Source organism: Podarcis filfolensis, assembly GCF_964270895.1.
Source record: "Podarcis filfolensis genome assembly, chromosome: 12".
In the NCBI taxonomy this organism is placed as follows: Eukaryota; Metazoa; Chordata; class Lepidosauria; order Squamata; family Lacertidae; genus Podarcis; species Podarcis filfolensis.
In genome coordinates, this window is record NC_139614.1 from 56,547,345 (window position 1) to 56,566,447 (window position 19,103).

Below are 19,103 nucleotides of genomic sequence, written 5' to 3' on the forward strand. Positions count from 1 at the left end.
CTTAAATACATTCTAAATTTTTCCCATTCTTTCTTAAAATTCTTCTCTTCCTGGTTTCTGATTTCCCCCGTCAATTTTGCCATTTCTTCGTAATCCATCATCTTCATCAACCATTCGTCTCTGGTACATGAATAAGTTTCTATACAGCTTAGGTAGTTCTGTCCCTATAATTCCCAAAATTTGGGGAATAATTAATTTCGGGTTTTAAGCACCGGGAGCTCCTTTGGGTTTTCAAAATACAGAGGTACATTTCCAAAATATAAGATAAAAGCAAATAAAATAAAACCTACATCCAGCAACAGTGTTTTGCGTTGTGTAGGATCCTATGATGTAAGTCAGGGGCCCTGAGGGCGTGGCATGCCATCCGTAGGGGCGTGGCATGCATCCTGGGGGCGTGGTGTGCCATCTGTGGGGGTGTGGCATGTGCCCTGGGGGCGTGGCGTGTGTCCTGGGGGCGTGGCGTGCCGCCTGCAGGGGTGTGGCGCCTGGGGTAGTGGTGTAGTGCGCTCGGCACGTGTCCCATGGGGGTGGCCACGTTGGTACCCCCCCTCTCCGATGGTGCCGGGAGCGGTATGCCCCCCCGTTCCTCCGCCAGCGTTTCCAACTCTGCACTCTCTTTCCTCCCTCACAGAGCGCTTCAGAAAAAGAGAGAGGAGAAAAGGTCCGCCACGAGAGAAGAGCAAGCAGAAGCAGGGACCTTTGCTGGGGATGCGACGGGACTCTGTTACCCATCCGAGGAGGAAGCAGAGAGGTAACCCTGTTGTCTAGGCTCTGTTAAGCTCTAGGTTAGATTACGGCAGTGTCGGATTTACGTACAAGCTAAACAGGCTATAGCTCAGGGCCCCACTCTCTTGGGGGCCCCCTCAAAAAACAACCTGGATGTACATTTCCAAAATGTAAGTTAAACAGCAAATAAAATAAAACCTACCTACAGCAACAGTGTTTTGTGTTGTGTAGGCTCCTAAGATGTAAGTCAGGGGCCCCGCCTGTTCGCCTGCTCCCTAAAAAATCACTGCTTTGCTCCTTTTTACATATAGGGTGTCTACATTCTGCATGGACTGGTCACATAGCAACATGGGCAAATGGCTTGAGATACCTATGAGGTCCATAAATGGCCATATGGCATATATTCAACAAAAAAGCAGCGACAATTTGCTGTTGACAAAGGACAGGGGGACACAGAAAGGGCCCCATTACCTTCAGTAGCTGAGGGCCTCATCAAACCTAAATCCAGCCCTGGATTATGGCAACATGTTATATGTAGGGCTGCCTCTGAAGACAGTTTGAAACTTCAGCTGGTGAAGAATTTGGCGGCTAGATTGCTGACTGGGGCAAGGAGGCACAACCTCCAACATTTCTCCGATTAAAATAGGGACGTCCCACTCCATAATGATAATTTTAATATTTATACCCCACACATCTTACTGGGTTGCCCCAGCCACTCTGGGCAGCTTCAAACATATAGAAAAACACAATAAAACATTACACATTTTAAAACTTCCCTATACAGGATTGCCTTCTGACAGCTCGGGGGTCGGATAACTCCAAACCCTCCAATATTTTTCCAAGAAAAATAGGGACGTCCTAAGGAAAAGCGGAACATTCCAGGATCAAATCAGAAACCGGGACGGCTTCTCCAAATCAGGGATGTCCATGGAAAATAGGGGCACTTGGGGGGTCTAAGGTGGTTTGAGCATCTTACACCGATCCTGGTCCGACTGCGCTGGCTGCCAGTTAGTTTCCGAGCCCAATTCAAAGTGCAGGTTTTGACCTATAAAGCCTTAAACGGCTCAGGACCGCAATGCCTCAAGCACTGCCTCTTTCCGTATGAACCTACCCAGACCCTGAGATCACCTTCTGAGACCCTCCTTCATGTGTCTCCTCCACGAGAGGTTCGGAGGGTGGCAACACAAGAGCGGGGCCTTTTCTGCAGTGGCTCCCTTTTTGGGGAATGCTCTCCCCAGAGAGGTTCTTCTGGCTCCTTCATTATATACCTTTATGCACCACATAGATGGCTGATAAAGTGATTTAGGGCATTTGAATACCTTCAGTACTTTCCCTTGGTATCATAGGGTCCATGTTTCGTAACCCTGTCTTGTTTAACCATAAATAGCTCCAGTCACCACCTTCCATGCCTGTGGTTTATTTATTTTGGTTTTATTTTATGTTTGCTTTCATTCAACAGGGGTCTATAATTGTATATGGATTATGCATATTGCCATCAGATCCTGTTTGATAGCACCGTATTTTGCAGAATCTTGTGTAACCTTTTTAATGAATAGATCAATAGATAGAGGAACAACTGTTGCTGCCTGTGTTGTGATTTTTATTTTCCTCTTCCCTCCAAGTTCCTTTCCCCTTGCATGCCATGTATTATTTTTTTTCCAGATTGTGAGCCTGAAAGTAAGGATTGTGTTGTTTTGATTGTACATAAGTCACTCTGGGAGCCTTTCTGGCTGGAGAGCAGGGAACAAAGTGTTCTAAATATGTAAGTAATAAATAAATTTTCTCATGCCTTCCTGTCTCCTGGCACAGGGCGACTCCAGCAAGAAGCCAAGAAGCAGCCAGAAGACTAGGGACTCCGATTCTCTGGAGGTGCCGTTGAGCCATCACAACGTTACAGAGGACGGTGAACAGAAAAAGGCCAGGGAATGGTTGCCGCAAATGAAAAGAAAAGGTTAAAAAGAAGAACATGCAACATTTCCAAGCAACCTGAAGATCATCTGTCACTGGCGATGAAGGAATTGTGGATGTTACGTGAGCAGCGTTGTATTTGTGGGCAATTTGCTCCCCTTCTTAACCGTCTCTGGATTCCTTTCTGCAGAATAAGAATGAGAGAAGCCTTGAAAAAGCCTTGGAGAATCCAGCAACTGGGCTTAAGCAAGGGATCTACTTGCTCTTGAGTTGCTCTCCTTCTCTGGAATCCATAAAAGTAAAATAAAAAGTATTTGCCACCTGTGAATTCTGTTTTGCTTCTTTCTTTCTTTTTTATATATAATTTTTATTAAATTTTTCTATTTTACATTTTGGAATATTCATTTAAACAGTCTTAAATCAATGACTTCCCTTCTTCTTTTCCGTAGTTCAGTTTACATACCATAAATCACTGCATAATTTACATAAGCTAAACCGTCCAGTATTTCATTATTACAACTATGTATCTACCCTGCTGAATTTATTTCAATGCTGCCGGCGTTTTGAAACATACACAATTTTCACCCATATATTCAGTAAACCTTTTCCAATCTGTTCCTTCTTTCTTTAGTTTTTTTCCTTTATTTCCTGGAGATGAGCTTGTTTCTTCTTTAATTGAAGTGAAAACTTCAATAATAAAAAAATCAAAAAGGGAAAAAGTTTGAGAAACTGCTGCTCAAATTGTTGCACCATGCCGGTTCTCAATAATAATAATAAATAAATAGATAAATTTTATTTATACTCCGCCCTCCCCGGCCAGAGCTGGGATCAGGGCAGCTAACACCAGTAAAATTACAGTAAAAACATAATAGGGGGGGGGAACCCCAATTTAAAATACAGGTTAAAATGCAATTTAAAATGCAGCCTCATTTTAAAAGTAGCCCATAATGTAGGTTTTGAACTTATTTGCGCACCTGAATGCTGCAAGCCACTTTGAGACATCCCCCCCCCAAAAAAAAGAATTAAAGAAAAGGATCACATCATTTTGCCGCCCGAGGCAGCTGGAGGAACCCCTGGCTGAGGCAGGCTGCCCTCTCCCTGCAGCCCAGCAGAGGGCGCCCCTGGGGGATCTCTCCAGCCTTCCCTTGGTGCACGCAGGGATGGGGTGCTCTGAGGGTTAACATGAGAGAGGGCAACTTTCTAGAGAGGCGAGAGAGGAAGTGACGTAAGAGGGGTACCATAGAGAGAGGGGAGAGAGAGAGGACTTGGGAGGACTGCCAAGCATTGAGCTGGGAGAAAACAAAGGGAGCCCACGCTGGAGGTGCCTCTGGGGCCGGAGGGTGAGTTTTGGGGGGCCGGGGGGGCCTGGGAGGAGGGAGGGGAGGAAGAAAGAACCCCCAATATCCTGTGCCCCCTCCCCAACTGGAACAGATGGAGCATATTATTATTATTATTATTATTATTATTAATTGCATTCATTATTATTCCATAGAACTGGTGTGGCAGCTGCTATCCTGTTGCTTCATTATTTCTGTTGCTGGTGCATTTGCCATTTCGAGGAATTCTTGTTCGCTGCCGCTGTTTCTAGTCTACTGCTATTTTTTTTATTTTTTTATTATTCCTTATTAATTCATAGACTATCCTAGTCCTTTGCCGTTGGCATTCATTGCTAGTGCATTTGCCGTTTCGAGGAATTCGTCTTCGCTGCCGCCCCGTTTCAGCCTATGGCAATTATTTTATTAACCAGGATTGCTTTATTATTTCATGGAGTCGCAGGGATGCAGAGATGGGAGGGAGAGATTCCTTGCCCTTCAGGGCCAAATAGTCCAAAAATAACAACAACCCCCCCCCCCAGACACCATTCAGTGCAGGAATCACAGCTCATCACAGGAACCACAAATATTTGGTACCATAGCCACTCATTGATTTTCAAGAGGTTATGAGTTGCCCGTGTTGCAAAAAGGTCTCCAAGGGTTTATAGTCATAATCGTAAATACATTATGCTGCACAAGGGGTGTGTGTCAAATAATGCACTAAATATTAACATTTTCAGAAGAACAACCTGCCATATATTGCACATACAGCCCCCCCAACTAACTCCACCCCCATAACATTCACTGGAAACTTGGGAAGCAGACTTAAGTGGAGAAAGAAACCATTTCAGTCCATCAAAGGCCGGGGGGGGGGGGACATACCAGCCTCCCAGCCTTTGCACCCAGAGCCAGGGCTTCAGGAGCATCTGCATTGCAGGGGGTTGGGCTAGAGGACCTTTGGGGGACCCTGCCAACTCTGCAATTCTAGGGTTCTGTATCCTCTGGAGCTTGCAAGAGGCCACTGGTGCAAGGGGAGGGTAGTAGGGGATGTGCCCCCCTCAGGATGGGCAGACCTCAAGGAAGGGGGTGCGTGTGTGCCCAGGTCAGGAGCAACAAGCGACCTGGGCAGTCAAGGGAGACAGCTTGCAGCTCCTGCAGAGTATTAGGGGGTTCCCCAGGGGTCATCCAGCCCAACCTGCTGCGATGCAGGGATCACAGCTGAAGAATCCCAGATGGATGGCTGTCCAACCTCTCTTTAAAAAGGCAGGAGAGTCAGCTTCCTCCATCTCCCAGGTTCAGCCCCTGTTGTCTCCAGGTAGGATGCAGCAGGTAGCAAATGATGCAAAAGACCCTTTCTGCAACCCATAGGAACAACGGAAGCCGCTTTCTGCCGGCAGACAGTTGGGTCCATTGAGCCCAGAGCTGTCTGCACTGGCTGGCAGCATCTCTCTGGGTTTGCAGGTGGGGTTCTCTCCCAGCGCTCCCTGGAAATCTGTTTCAGGGACTGGACCTGGGACCTTCTGCATGCCAAGCAGGGCTACAGCCCCTCCCCTGGGGAGCCCCCCACCAGCTGAAAACAGAGGAGACTATCTGGGCAAAGAGTCTTGACTTCCTACTAGGCAGCTTCCCAAGTCCTGGAGGGTGTCGGAGAGGAAAGCCAGCCAGTTGAGCAGGAAAGTTGGGTCCCTGCAATTATTATTACCGTATGTTTTGCTCTACAAGACTCACTTTTTCCCTCCTAAAAAGTAAGGGGAAATGTTTGTGCGTCTTATGGAGCAAATGCAGGCTGTGCAGCTATCCCAGAAGCCAGAACAGCAAGAGGGATTGCTGCTTTCGCTGCACAGTGATCCCTCTTGCTGTTCTGGCTTCTGAGATTCAGAATATTTTTTTTCTTGTTTGCTTCCTCCAAAAACTAGGTGCGTCTTGTGGTCTGGTGCGTCTTATAGAGCGAAAAATACGGTACCTTTTTTTCCTGCAACGTCTGCAGTTTCATTTAACCCCTTTCTCCATTCGCTGTGAAGCTGGGCAGCTTCTCGACATTGCGACTGGATAGGCAAAGTTTAGCAAGTTCGGTGAATTTTTCTCGGATGATTTAACCCGGATTTGCATGACCTGCTTCGGACTACAATTCCTATCAGCCAGAACCAGCTTGGGGGAGGCAGAATAAGAACTGTCAGGCGCCCTCTTTTGCGGTCCTTCTGCCGGCAGGTGAAGACCTCCTTGTTCCAAGAGGCCTCAGGGAACCGACTGCTTTTAATAGTTCAGTCTCTTAATCTCAGGGTCTTGGGTTCGAGCTCCACATGGGGTGAAAGATGGGTTGGACTAGATGACCCTTGGCTTCCTTCCAACTCTACAATCCTATGACTGGGCTGGTGCCATGCAAATATTAGCTGTGTGATTTCAGTAGAGTTCATACATGCTTGTTGTTTTACTTCTAACAAAGTTTACTTGCTTTTAAATGCCCCCACCAATGTTTTTAGAGGTTTGCATACATAACCTGCCTTGTGGCTTGTCAGGGAAGAAGATAGAGTATTGATAATTAATAATAATAACAACAACAATAGAATTGAACGCCGTGTTACTTTTATTGTTGTTAGCCGCTCTGAGCCCGGCTTTGGCTGGGGAGGGTGGGATATAAATAAAAAATTATTATTATTTATTATTATTATAGAACAACAAAGTCACATAGCTTATAAAATTATTTAAATAAATATAAGCCCTCCCCCCAACCCCTCCTCTTCTCCCTTCCCAGCTGCTTATCATACCTCTTCGTTCATCTCTTTCCTGACCCCCCCCAGATATGTTGATCTGCATTGACGTCTGCTCCCCAAGTTTTGGTTGCTGAGGAAAGTCAGGAGCCTCCTTCAGCGACAGGCCAGCTTCACACCTCTGCCCGGATCCAGCCCTCAGAGGGACCCAGCATCATGGCGGAAGACATCGTGATTCAGGTGAGGAACTGATGTGGGGGCCTGGCAACGTCCTGCAGGGGCACCCCCTTGAGTAAACGTAAGAACCTAAGAAGTGCCCACTGGATCAGGCCAAAGGGAGCCTTCTGGTCCAGGATCCTGGGCTCACAGCCAGATGCCTGCAGGAAACCCGCAAGCTGGATCTGAGCCTCCTCCCCCCGCCACAGTTTCTGGCAATTGGGATTCAGAAGCATCACTGCCTCTGACTGTGGAGGCAGAGCCATCCTTTAATAATAATAATAATAATAATAATAATAATAATAATAATAATAATAATAATAATAATTTATTAAGAATTTCAACATAGCAAATTATCAAAACATATCATCTTCATTATTTCCCCCCTTTTTCCCCTCCCCCCCAGACTTCCCTCAGTTCCTCTCTCTGATTTCTCAATATATGTTATTCTCTGCATATTGTAAAATTATATAAATCCTAACATTATCTGTTTATTATGTGACCCGTCAATAAATCTGTGTATGTTCATGGAAAGCCTGCCAAGGAGTCCGATTCATTTTGTTATCTTTTTAAGTAGTTTGTAAAAAGTTCCCGTTCTTCTTTGAAGTCACATTTGTCCTTATCTCTCAATTTGTATGTCAATTTCGCCAGTTCTGCATAATTCATCAGCTTTTCTTGCCGTTGTTCTTTCGTTGGGATTTCCTCATTCTTCCATCCTCGTGCTATCAAGACTCTTGCCACTGTTGTAGCATACATAAATTAATTCTTTATTTTCCTTGGCAAGTCTTTTCCTACCATCCCTAACAAAAATGCTTCTGGTTGTTGTTTTTTACAAATGTTAATTTAAACATTTTATTCAATTCATTATATGTCATTTCCCAAAAATTTTTATTTTCTCTGCATTCCCACCACATATGGTAAAAGGTCCCTTCTTTTTCTTTACATTTCCAACATATGTTTGACCCGGTTGAGGCAGAGCCATCCTGACTAGGAGCCATCAATATCCTTCGTGAATTTGTCTATTCCTCTTTTAAAGCCTCCCGTCGCTTTCTCCTGTGGGAGGGAGTTCCAAAGATTAATGATGTGCTGCTTTAGAGTCTTCGTCACAGAGGTGGGGAGCCTTTGGCTCTCCAGAAGTCACTGAACTCCCACTATCAATGTTCTGACCTGCTTTTACCTTTGTCTTCCGTGTGTTAGAATAATAGAATCTTAGAGCTGGAAGGGACCCCAGTGGTCATCTATTCCAACCGCCTGCAATGCAGGAATCTCAGCTCAAGCATCCATGACAGATGGCCATCCAACCTCTGCTGAAAAACCTCCAAGGAAGGAGAGTCCACCACCTCTCATGGGAGTCTGTTCCACTGCTGAACAGCTCTGACTGTCAGAAAGTTTTTCCGAATGTTTAGTCGGAATCTCCTTTCTTGCAACTTGAAGCCATGGGTTTGAGTCCTACCCTCCACAGCAGGAGAAAACAAGCACACTCCTTCTTCCATGTGACAGCCCTTGAGATATTTGAAGATGGCTCTCCTATCTCCTCTCAGTCTCCTCTTTTCCAGGCTAAACATCCCCAAGCTCATCAACTGTTCCTCCCAAGGAACTTTGTCTCCAGACCCTTGATCATCTTGGTCACCCTCCTCTGCACACCTTCTAGTTTGTCAACCTCCTTCTTAAATTGTGGTGCCCAGAACTGGACACAGTATTCCAGGTGTGGTTTTGATCAAGGCAGAACAGAGCGGGACTATGACTTCTGTTGATCTGGACACTAGACATCTGTTGATGCAGCCTAGAATAGCATTCACTTTTTTGCTGCTGCATCACACTGTTGACTCGTGTTCAGCTTGTGGTCCACTAAGACCCTGAGATCCTTTTCACATGTACTGCTAGTAAGCCAGGTGTCCCCCATCCTATATTTGTGCATCTGGTTCTTCCTGCCTAAGTGCAGAACTTTACTTTTGTCCCTACTGATATTCAGTCTGTTAGTTTGGGCCCAGTTCTCCAATCCGTTTGTCATTTTGAGTTCTGATTCTGTCTTCTGTGGCATTAGCTACCCCTCCCACTTTGGTGTCATCTGCAAATTTGATTAACATCCCCTCAATTCCTTCATCCAAGTCATTTATAAAGATGTTAAACAGCAACTTGCCCAGGACAGAGCCCTTCGGCACCCCACTTGTCACTTTCCCCCAGGGTGATGAGCAGCCATTAATGAGTGCTCTTTGGGTTCAGTCGGTCAGTCAACCAACAGGATGGCCTAGGTAGGTACAAATTTTATTTGTTTAGCTGTAAGCCATGAAAAAACAGCAACCCAGAAAGAACATCGTGATTTAGTTCTTCGTTTCCTGCCTGTCAGGGCAAATAAGGAAGCAGGGCAAAGCAAGACAAGGTCTCATTGTCAGAAAGAAACAGAAATAGAAAATCATAATTGTGCATTGATGATATCAGGTTGTTATACGTGACCCTTGTTTCAGAAGTATTTGCACCTGCAAAGGTTTCAGGACAGACTCGCTGCTTCGTTTCCAATCAGTTCCCAGACCTTTCTGCTGAAATCCTGAAATTGTCCATGCCACAAGTATTCCAGAGACTGGTATGCAAACAATTTTTACTTTGAGTAGACTTATTGAAATTCATGGACCTAACTTAGTCTCATACAAGAGAGGCAAACGGACAAGGAAACCGCTGCTTTTTAATCAGCCTGGCATGGTTTTGTTACCTGTGCAACATCAATGGAACGTGGCTTCTGAGAAGACAAGGCGATTTGCGGAACCTTCATTTAAAAACTGAAATGGCTTAAAAGTTAAATGTGATTCAATAGACGTTTGGTCTTCTGGACAGGGAGAGGGATTAGAATCATAGAATCGTAGAGGTGGGAGGGATCCTCAACGTCATCTAGTCTGACCCCCTGCAATGCAGGGATCTCAACTGAAGCATCTGTGACAGATGGCCGTGTAGAAACAAAACAGCAGATGGATTATTTTGGGGCAGATAGATTGTTTTAAGAAATTAGCTGCGTGTGAATCACTGTTTATCGCTGATGCAAACTGCAAATAAAGACAAATGCAATAGGGGGGAAATGGACTTGTAGGCTTGGAAGAGACCCTGAGGCTCATCTAGTCATCTAGCCCTCTGGAAGGCAGGAACTAGAGCTAAATTTAGGCACGTTTATTTATTTCAGTGGATCTGCTCTGAATAAAGGTTGGCGGAATACCACCCTGGAGTAGTCCTGGTTTTGTTCCAGCAGAGCGTTCTTCCAGCCAAAAACAATGTCCTGAGATCTACAGATGAAGGGCCCTAAGGAAGCCAGACTATCCTCCACCAGGGCCAGGGCCTTCTCAGTGATGGCTCCAACCTGGTGGAATGCTCTGTCCCACGAGACTAGGGCCCTTCAGGATTTAACCTCTATCCGCCGGGCCTGTAAGACAGAGCTATTCCGCCTGGCCTACAGTTTGAATTAGCCTGATCTTCTGTTCCCTTTTCCCCTCTCCTCTTCTATGAAGAAACCCTTTCTGGGACCCCACATTTAAATTCTTCCCTGGTCTCCTTGCTGGCCCTAGTAGGACCAACTTGGCCAGTTAGCCCTGGTGATCAATTGATGTTTACTGACTGGGTTCCCCCCTCCCCCAAAATGACCCCTGATTTTTTGAATTTTATTGATATTGATGCTGCATTTTAGATTGTATTTTTTGCTGTTTTTAAGTCACATTTTAATCAGTGCTTTATATTTGCTGTTAGCCGCCCTGAGCCCAGTTTTTAAAGCGGGAAAGGCAGGGTAAATAATAATAATAATAATAATAATAATAATTATTATTATTATTATTATATAAAATTAATTACTACTACTACTAATAATAATGCAACAGTGTTGGAGCAGCATGACAGAACAACTAAGAAAACTGGCTGTTGTGCAGACAGAACCGTAGGAATCCCCACGAATGCACTGTTATTATTACATCAGTGGTACTTTGCAGAATACACCTGGGAGATGCCACCAGTGTGTGTGTGGAGAGCAGGGCGATGAAAGTTTACCTGGAACAAATGCAGAAAATACGGATCTCTCTTTAATCAACGGAACCAGGGGGGAAACGCTTGGAATTAGCTGGCAGGTTTCCTGGCAAGGAATGCTCTGACCGCCTTTGTCTCTGCAGGACATGGTGACGTTTGAGGACGTTGCCGTCTCGTTCTCCCCCGAAGAATGGGAGATGATGGAGGACTGGCAGAGGGAGCTGCACTGGGAGGTGATGATGGAGAACTACAGAATGCTCATCTCTCTGGGTAAATGCCCCTCTTCCCTTTCACGGCAGGGTCCCGGGTCTTCTTATCTGTGGGGCAGAACATGGGGGACATTCTGTATGGGTAATAATAATCTGTTGGAAGCCACTCTGGGCGGCTTCCCACAAATCTAAAAGCATAAGAAGACATCAGGCATTTAAAACGTCCCTTTCCCCCCCCCCCCCCAATTTTTGTATTCATTTTATAACACAACTGAACAACACAAACAAAAATCAAAAACAAAACAAAAAAACAAACAATATAAATTCTTGTCTTATCCTTATTTTTTCTAAACATTGTTAGGTGAGCTTCCCCAAGTCCCCCCTATCTGATTTTCATTTTACCTCATCTTTAGCAGTTTACATATATCATAATTTTTAACCATATTTTTTATCACACTTACTTTTACCATAAAAATCTTCACATTTTATCCCTTACAAGTAATCCTGTTTTAAAATACACTATCTTCTACTTCTAACCCTACAGCCTATATCCACTTCCAAAGCTGTTCTAAGATTTAAATATTAACATATTTTTTCAAATATTCTTTAAACTTCTTCCAATCTTCTTCCACCGTCTTTTCTCTCTGGTCCCAGAGTCTCCCAGTCAGTTTGGCAAGTTCCATATAGTCCAGCATTTTCATCTGCCATTCTTCGATAGTTGGTAAATCTTGTTTCTTCCAATTCTTTGCTAGTAATATTCTTGCAGCTGTTGTGGCATACAGGGAAAAAAAGTAACATCCTTTTTGGGGATTTCACCCCCCCACTATACCAAGTAAAAAGGCTTCTGGTTTCTTAATAAATGTGTTTTTCAACGCTTTTTTCAGTTCATTATAAATCCTTTCCCAGAAGACTTTTACCTTGGGGCATGTCCACCACATGTGGTAAAAGGTTCCTTCTTTTTTCTTACATTTACAGCATTTATTATCATGAGCACGAGCGTTCGGCAGAGTCAAGGCACAACCGCTGATCTTGGCGGTGTCGGCTTGCTCCAACCTGGTGCCTTTCAGACGTCCGGGACTACAAATCCCATCAGCCCCAGCCAGCACAATGGGAATTGTAGTCCAAAAAGAACTGGAGGCTGTTTCTGTATACATAGTTAACGTATGAGAAAGGCCCTCAGTAACAAATGTGAGGCAGTAGATAATATCTGCTTCTCCAGCTGCTTGGGGCAATATAGCTTGTGAGGGCTTGTGCTCTTCACTGAGGCTGCCTTGCAGATCCCGGACTTTAGTGGCAGCAAAGATGGCAAGAGAGGGTCTCTGGGATTTTGGCTGAAGCCTGGGAGTTAATCCAACATTAATCCAACAAGCACCAGGGTCTCCCTCACAATGAAATGTCCCTCCCTTTAGCATCTCCACTTCCTAACACAAGCCGGTCAGCAGGCCCAGATCTAAGCACTATACATAAAATCAGGAGTCACAGCGAAAGAACCCCTGACATCTGGCCATCCAATGATCCTTAAAATTTCCTTAAGACGAGGATTTCTGAGTTTCCATAAATGCCTCCCCCATTGCTGCTCAAATACAACATTCCTCTTTTTTTGGTTAAATAATTTTTATTAATTTTCAATTATTAAAATCCAATAACAGCCACATTTTACCAATGTCAAATTACAATTCACATCCATATATATATATATAAAATATAAAGCCAATTATACAATTTGTGTGACTTCCCATGTGCTGGGTTTCAGGGTATAATACAACAGCCACTCCTAAGTCTTCCGGTACAGAGAGAATGACTAATAATAATAATAATAATTTTATCATTTATACCCTGCCTGTCTGGCTGGGTTGCCCAGTTTGGCCATTTGGGGGCCTGTAGTGGCAATAAAGCCTAGGCTTAAACTCCTTGAAATCTTCCCAAAATTCTCTTCCTGATTAAGGGAGACGTGGATCGTGTTTCTCTTTGCTTTCCCGCCTCTTGCCTGCCTCTTCCAGCTCTACAATTCTATTATTCGAAGCTGCCTGCATTTTTCAGGTCCAACTCTGTTTTGAAAGTGGTTTGCGCTCAAAATTGCTGCCTCTGAGTTTCCGACAGAACTTGCCAACTGGGATGGAGAGGGGGCTAAGTGGGGGGAAAGAGGAATTTGCTCCAGTATCTGCTTCAGCCACAGCTCCTAGCAGCAGCTTCAGATGAGCATAGACTCATAGAATTGTAGAGTTGGAAGGGACCCAAAGGTCATCTAGCCCAACCCCCTGGAATGCTGGAATCTCAGCTAAATAATAATAATAATAATAATAATAATAATAATAATAATAATAATAAATTTTATTTATACACCGCCCTCCCCAGCCAAGACCGGGCTCAGGGCAGCTAACACCAGGTAAAAACAATTGATTAAAATACAACTTGAAAACAAGTACAACATTAAAATGCAGCCTCGTTGCAGCAGAAACTCAAATCAAAAATTTTTGGGGATGAAAACGTCAAATCTTCACCAAGGCCAACTATCCAGACTGGTCCTACGTGGGCCAGAAAAAAGCCAGGGAAGTCCCCAAATAGGAGTTCCATCACAGAAGGAGAAAGGAAAAAGGAAAGAGGGGATCAAGTTGATTGTAGGCAGAACAACTCTGTCTTACAGGCCCTGCGGAAAGAAATCAGATCCTGCAGGGCCCTGGTCTCATGAGGCAGAGCGTTCCACTAGGTCGGAGCCATCACTGATAAGGCCCTGGCTCTGGTTGAGGCTAATCTGACTTCCTTAGGGCCGGGGACCTCTAGGGTGTTGCTATTTATGGACCTTAAGGCCCTCCATGGGGCAGACCGGGAGAGGCGGCCCCGTAGGTATGAGGGTCCTAGGCAGATGGCCATCCAGCCTCTGCTTAAAATCCTCCCAAGGGAGGAGAGCCCACCACCTTCTAAAGGAGACCTTTCCACTGTCGAACGGCTCTTGCTGTCAGAAATTTCTCCCTGATGTTTAGTCGGAATCTCCTTCCAAGAACCGCGGTTTCTTCACCAGCTGTTGGAGACCTGAACATCATGTTCCCAAGATGTGTGCTCTCTGGGCCCACCTTGTTCTTAAGGTGTGGTCCAAGTCACAGCGATCTTTTGGCAAAGAATCTTTTGGCATTAGCTGACATAACGAGCTCCGCAGCTGCAGTTCTCCTGGGAACGTAACTTGTCGGTGCTGGTTTACTGGGAACATCTCTCGCTTCTTCCTAGCCAGGGGAGGATCCCTTTGTGGTGCTCCGCTGAGAGAGAAGCCACGTTTTTGTAGCCCCACCTTTCGGCAGGGATGTGATCGGCTCAAGCCGAGCCTTTGCCATTTGGTAAGCTAGAAATATGGATCGCCAGGGCCGGAATTATTGATTGCCATCAATTATATTTATTTCTCACTTTCTTGCACCAAAGTGTCTCAAATCATCTTACAGGATATAAACAGGAATAACAAGAAGTGTTGACACCAAATATAAAAAACAGCAACCAAGCAAGGCCTAAAGTGCTCAGCATATGTATATATATATGTGTGTGTGTATTTATAGTATAATATCATAAATATATAATATATAATATAAATATATAATATATAATATAAAACTATATATTTTTATATATGGAAATATCTATCTATCATCTATCTATATTGTCTATCTATATCATCTATCATCTATCTATCTACATATTTATATTTATGTATATAAATATAATAAATACTACATATATATATGTGTGTGTTGGTATTTATTATGTTTCTGCACCACTTGATTGTAAAAAGAACAAACAACAACCTCAAAATGCATCACAACGAGAATAAAACTATCAGTAAAAGCAACACTTTAAAACATTCAAAAGATAAAATCAGGAACAAACTGAAAGCAGATTAAAAATGTAAATTAACATTCCGCATGTCTGGACAGGCTCGTCTAAAAATGCTTTTAGCAGGTGCCAAAGAGAGTGGCTCAAAGGTGCCTGAGTCAGTAGGTAGGGAGTTCCAGAGTGTCGCTGCACCAAAAGACTGATTTCTTCCAAAGGCAGAGCGGGTATTCTGTGGCACCTTTGGCAGGGCCAATTCTGCATGTGGGGCAAGGCCATTTTGCAGGCAAACTGGTCCCAAGGTGTCCAGGGCTTTATGCACTAAGAGTCACACCTTGAACCTGGCCAGGTAGAAGACAACAGCCCCTGTAGCCTGCCTCAAGGAGGAGCATATCCAGCTACCCTCAGCCTAGTTGAATACAAAATGCTTTTGCCTAAAAGCAGGCAACAGTAGTGCCAGCCATGCTTCCCTGGGAAGCCGGGAGCCACCCCTAAAAAGCCCCTCTTCTCATATTGCCACCCTTTGCATCTCGGAAACTGGACCCAGAGATGGACCCTTCACACAGGTTTCCCAGACAACCTCATAACAGTAGCGTTCCTGACATCTTCTGTAATTGGAAGTCCAAATCACGGGCTACCTGAGATCTTGCAGTCAGCTTTGAACCCGGGTTTACATGCAGAACCCTTGATCTCCCGCTTTCTCTCCTTTAAGAAACCTGACTTTTATTGTTTGTTCCATCTTGGACCAACCCCGTGAGACACGGCAAGACCTTTTTGACAGGGGAAGGTGATGGACTCTCCTTCCTTGGAGTTTGGTTGGCCACCTCTCAGGGATTCTTCAGCTGTGATTCCTGCATTGTGGGGGGTTAGACCACATGACCCCCCAACTCTGCAATTTTAGGGTTCCCATTTCAGAGAGATCTGGGCTGGTTCTGCTGCAAGCTCTCTGTGCCTCTGATAGAATCGCAGAATCGTAGAGGTGGAAGGGACTGCCAAGGATCATCAAGTCCACCCCCTGCAGTGCAGGAATCACTGCTAAATAATCCCTGATGGCCGTTGTCTAAAAACCTCCAAGGAAGCAGAGCCTGATACCTCCCGAGGGAGTCGGTTCCACTGTCAAACAGCTCCTTCCACCAGAAAGTTTGTCCTGATATTTTGCCCGAATTTTCTTTCTCGTCAGCTGAATCCGTTCTCATGCTCACCCTCTTGCTATGTGAATCTTTCCATGTCCCAGGAAACGACCTCTACCTCCTTTCCTCGAGCGGAATGTTCTGGAACACGTCGGACGAAGACAATGTCCCTGCCGAGCCGCAGAGAGGTCCTGCGCTGGGGTCGCCGGAGACTTCGCCCCTCCGTATCCTTGAGTGCCAAACGGAGCTAGAGGAAGCCTTCGTGCCAGAGCAGCAACCGTTGCCGCGGGGCGCTAGCCCTGCGGGGAGCCCGTATCCCTGCCCGCTGTGTGAGCAGTGCTTCCGGGGCAGGAAGGAACTCGATCGGCACCAGAGGAGCATCCACCTGGGGGACAAACCCCACGGGTGTGAGGAGTGCGGGAAAGCCTTCCGAGACAAGAGCGACCTTCGCGTCCATCAGAGAATCCACACGGGGGAGAAGCCCTTCCCCTGCGAGGTCTGCGGCAAATCCTTCCGGGAGAAGAGCAAGCTCATCGTTCACCAGCGGATCCACACGGGGGAGAAGCGCTGCGTTTGCCAGGAGTGCGGGAAATCCTTCCGGGACAAGCATTACCTTCGGGACCATCAGAGAATCCACGCGGGCGAGAGGCCCTACCACTGCGAGGACTGCGGCAGGAGCTTCCGGACCCGGAGCCATTTCACCCTGCACCAGAGGATCCACACGGGGGTCAAGCCCTACGTCTGCAACGAGTGCGGGAAGACCTTCGTCCAGAAGAGCAACCTCGTCAGCCATCAGAGAATCCACACCGGCGAGAAGCCCTTCCCTTGCGAGGAATGCGGGAAGATGTTCCGGGACCGGAAAACCCTCCGGTACCACCGGAGGATTCACATGGGGGAGAAGCCCTACCCGTGCCAGGAGTGCGGGAAGACCTTCCGGGACAAGAGCAGCCTGACGGTCCATCAGAATATCCATTCCGGGGAGAAGCCCTTCATCTGCTGGGAATGCGGGAGGAGCTTCCGGGAGAAGATGTACCTGAAGGATCATCAGAGAATCCACACCGGGGAAAAGCCCTTCTCTTGCCAGGAGTGCGGGAAGACGTTCAGAGCCAAGAGGACCCTCACGTACCACGAGAGGATCCACACGGGGGAGAAGCCCTTCCCCTGCCTGGAGTGCGGCAAGACCTTCCGGGGCAAGAGCAGCCTGACGGTCCATCAGAGGATCCACTCGGGAGAGAAGCCGTTCATGTGCTGGGTCTGCGGGAGGAGCTTCAGGGAAAAGATGTACCTCCAGGAGCACCAGAAAATACACCTTGAGGAGAAGCCCTACCCCTGCGGGGACTGCGAGAAGAGCTTTGTCCACAAGAACCACCTCATCCGCCACCAGAAATTCCACGTGGCCTTCTCCATCCAGTGAAGGTGGACGGTGCCGTAAGGACAACGCCAGAGGACCCTCGCACGACGGGGGCCGGCCTTTTTGGCCCAGCAAATGCAACCGCACGGAGGGCTCCCTCAAATTGCCCTGCTGCGTGTTCTGGGTTCGGATTCTGTATAAAGCCGGTGGCAGGGAGTAGCGTTAGGAATTAGGAAGAGTCCCGAGACCTGGAGGGGCGATTTTAGCTGCTAAATACCGCACCCCGTAAGCGACGAGGCCCCTCCCTCTGTTTCCGCAGCAACCGTTTTGCCTTGGGATGCGGTTGCATTTATCCTACTGTAGTTGTGTCGAGAGTTTTTTTGTGTGTGGGAGGCGGGGCTGTGCATGGGATTTGCCAAATGAATAGTTAATTGTCGGGTTCGTTTCCCCCTTATTGTAAACGGCCTTGTGGGTTTTTGTTGGCTGAAAGAGGGCGTGTAGATTTGGGGCAGCGGGGAATAAAACCAAGATGTGTCCGGGAGCCGCAATAAAATCTATACACTTTGCTGTATGAATTGCTCTCATCCCCTTTTCCCCTAAATGTACTCGGTGTGACATGAAGAAATCTGTTCTTTCACATGCCCTGAACCTGCTCCAAATAAATTCCGTTGGGCGGCTCCAAGTTCTTATATGAGGGAGGGAAATGTTTCTCCACCTACGTTCCGTACGCCATGAATATGTTTATGTGCCTTTTCCCCCAGACATGGGGATAGCAGTTGTGGTGGCCCCCTGATCCTGGTGGACTACAAATCACATCATCCCTGACCATTGGCCGCACTCACCGAGGCTGATGGAAGTTGTAGTCCCAAGGATCTAGAAGGCACCAGGTTGACAAATGCTTTAAACACGACCTTTTCCAAGAGGGGAGTTTGCTCCAGCCCCTGGATCATTTGGGCTGCCCCTTATTTGCAACTTGCTTTTCCAGCTCAGAAAGTATTATTATTATTATTATTATTATTATTATTATTATTATTATTATTATTATTATTTATACCCTGCCCATCTTTCCCCAAAAGGTTTCCACAGTTTTGGCCACTAGTGTAAATGCAATCCGAGCATGAGATTGTGGGCAGGGAGGCTCACATCATTAGCACCCAAACGGATCCTGCTTCTCTTTTAGTCACAGCTTTGGATCCAGCACGGAGCAAGCAGGTCTCTGTGTCTCCAGCTTCCAGCTCAGCTCACCCACAACTCCCTGGCTGATTTCTCTCCTGCTTAGCAGCAGGTAAGGGAGGTGGAGGAAAGGTCCATCCATTAGTTTGGAGGACACCCTCACTTACCTGTAACTCTCGCAATTATTAATATTTATAATAGTAATTTATTATTTGTACCCTGCCCATCTGGCGGGGTTTCCCCAGCCACTCTGGGCAGCTTCCAGCAAAGATTAAAAATACATTAAAATGTCACACATTAAAAACTTCCCTAAGCAGGGTTGCCTTCAGATGTCTTCTACAAATCAGATATTTATTTCCTTGACATTGTGACTGGAGGGCGTTCCACAGGGCAGGTGCCACTACCGAGAAGGCCCTCTGCCTGGTTCCCTGTAACTTGGCTTCTCACAGTGAGGGAACCACCAGAAGGCCCTCAGAGCTGGACCTCAGTGTCCGGGCAGAGCAATGGGGGTGGAGACGCTCCTTCAGGTCTACTGGACCGAGGCCATTTAGGGCTTTCAA

General features: G+C 46.2%; 2 protein-coding genes across 4 annotated transcripts in view; both read left to right on the forward strand.

Moving 5' to 3' along the window:
- LOC310746173 (uncharacterized protein) overlaps nt 1-2,962 on the forward strand; it is a 30,579-nt gene extending 27,617 nt beyond the window's left edge. For both annotated transcript variants that reach the window (XM_083580004.1, XM_083580003.1), the window contains 2 exons: nt 632-751; nt 2,536-2,962. In XM_083580004.1, the coding sequence (XP_083436130.1) occupies nt 632-751; nt 2,536-2,682 (267 nt within the window). In that variant the 3' untranslated portion in view covers nt 2,683-2,962. The remainder of the gene's footprint in view (nt 1-631; nt 752-2,535) is intronic.
- A 921-nt stretch (nt 2,963-3,883) lies between these two features.
- Nucleotides 3,884-18,062, forward strand: LOC310746116 (uncharacterized protein). Of its 2 annotated transcripts, none has more exons than XM_083579868.1 (4): nt 3,884-3,974; nt 6,746-6,895; nt 11,011-11,137; nt 16,124-18,062. In XM_083579868.1, exons 2-4 carry the CDS (start codon nt 6,872-6,874, stop codon nt 17,431-17,433), a joined length of 1,461 nt encoding a protein of 486 aa, XP_083435994.1. In that variant the 5' UTR covers nt 3,884-3,974; nt 6,746-6,871; the 3' UTR covers nt 17,434-18,062. The 2 variants fall into 2 exon arrangements, with proteins under 2 accessions (XP_083435994.1, XP_083435995.1); XM_083579869.1 differs by lacking the exon at nt 3,884-3,974 and adding an exon at nt 5,956-6,155.
- Nucleotides 18,063-19,103: the final 1,041 nt, after the last annotated feature.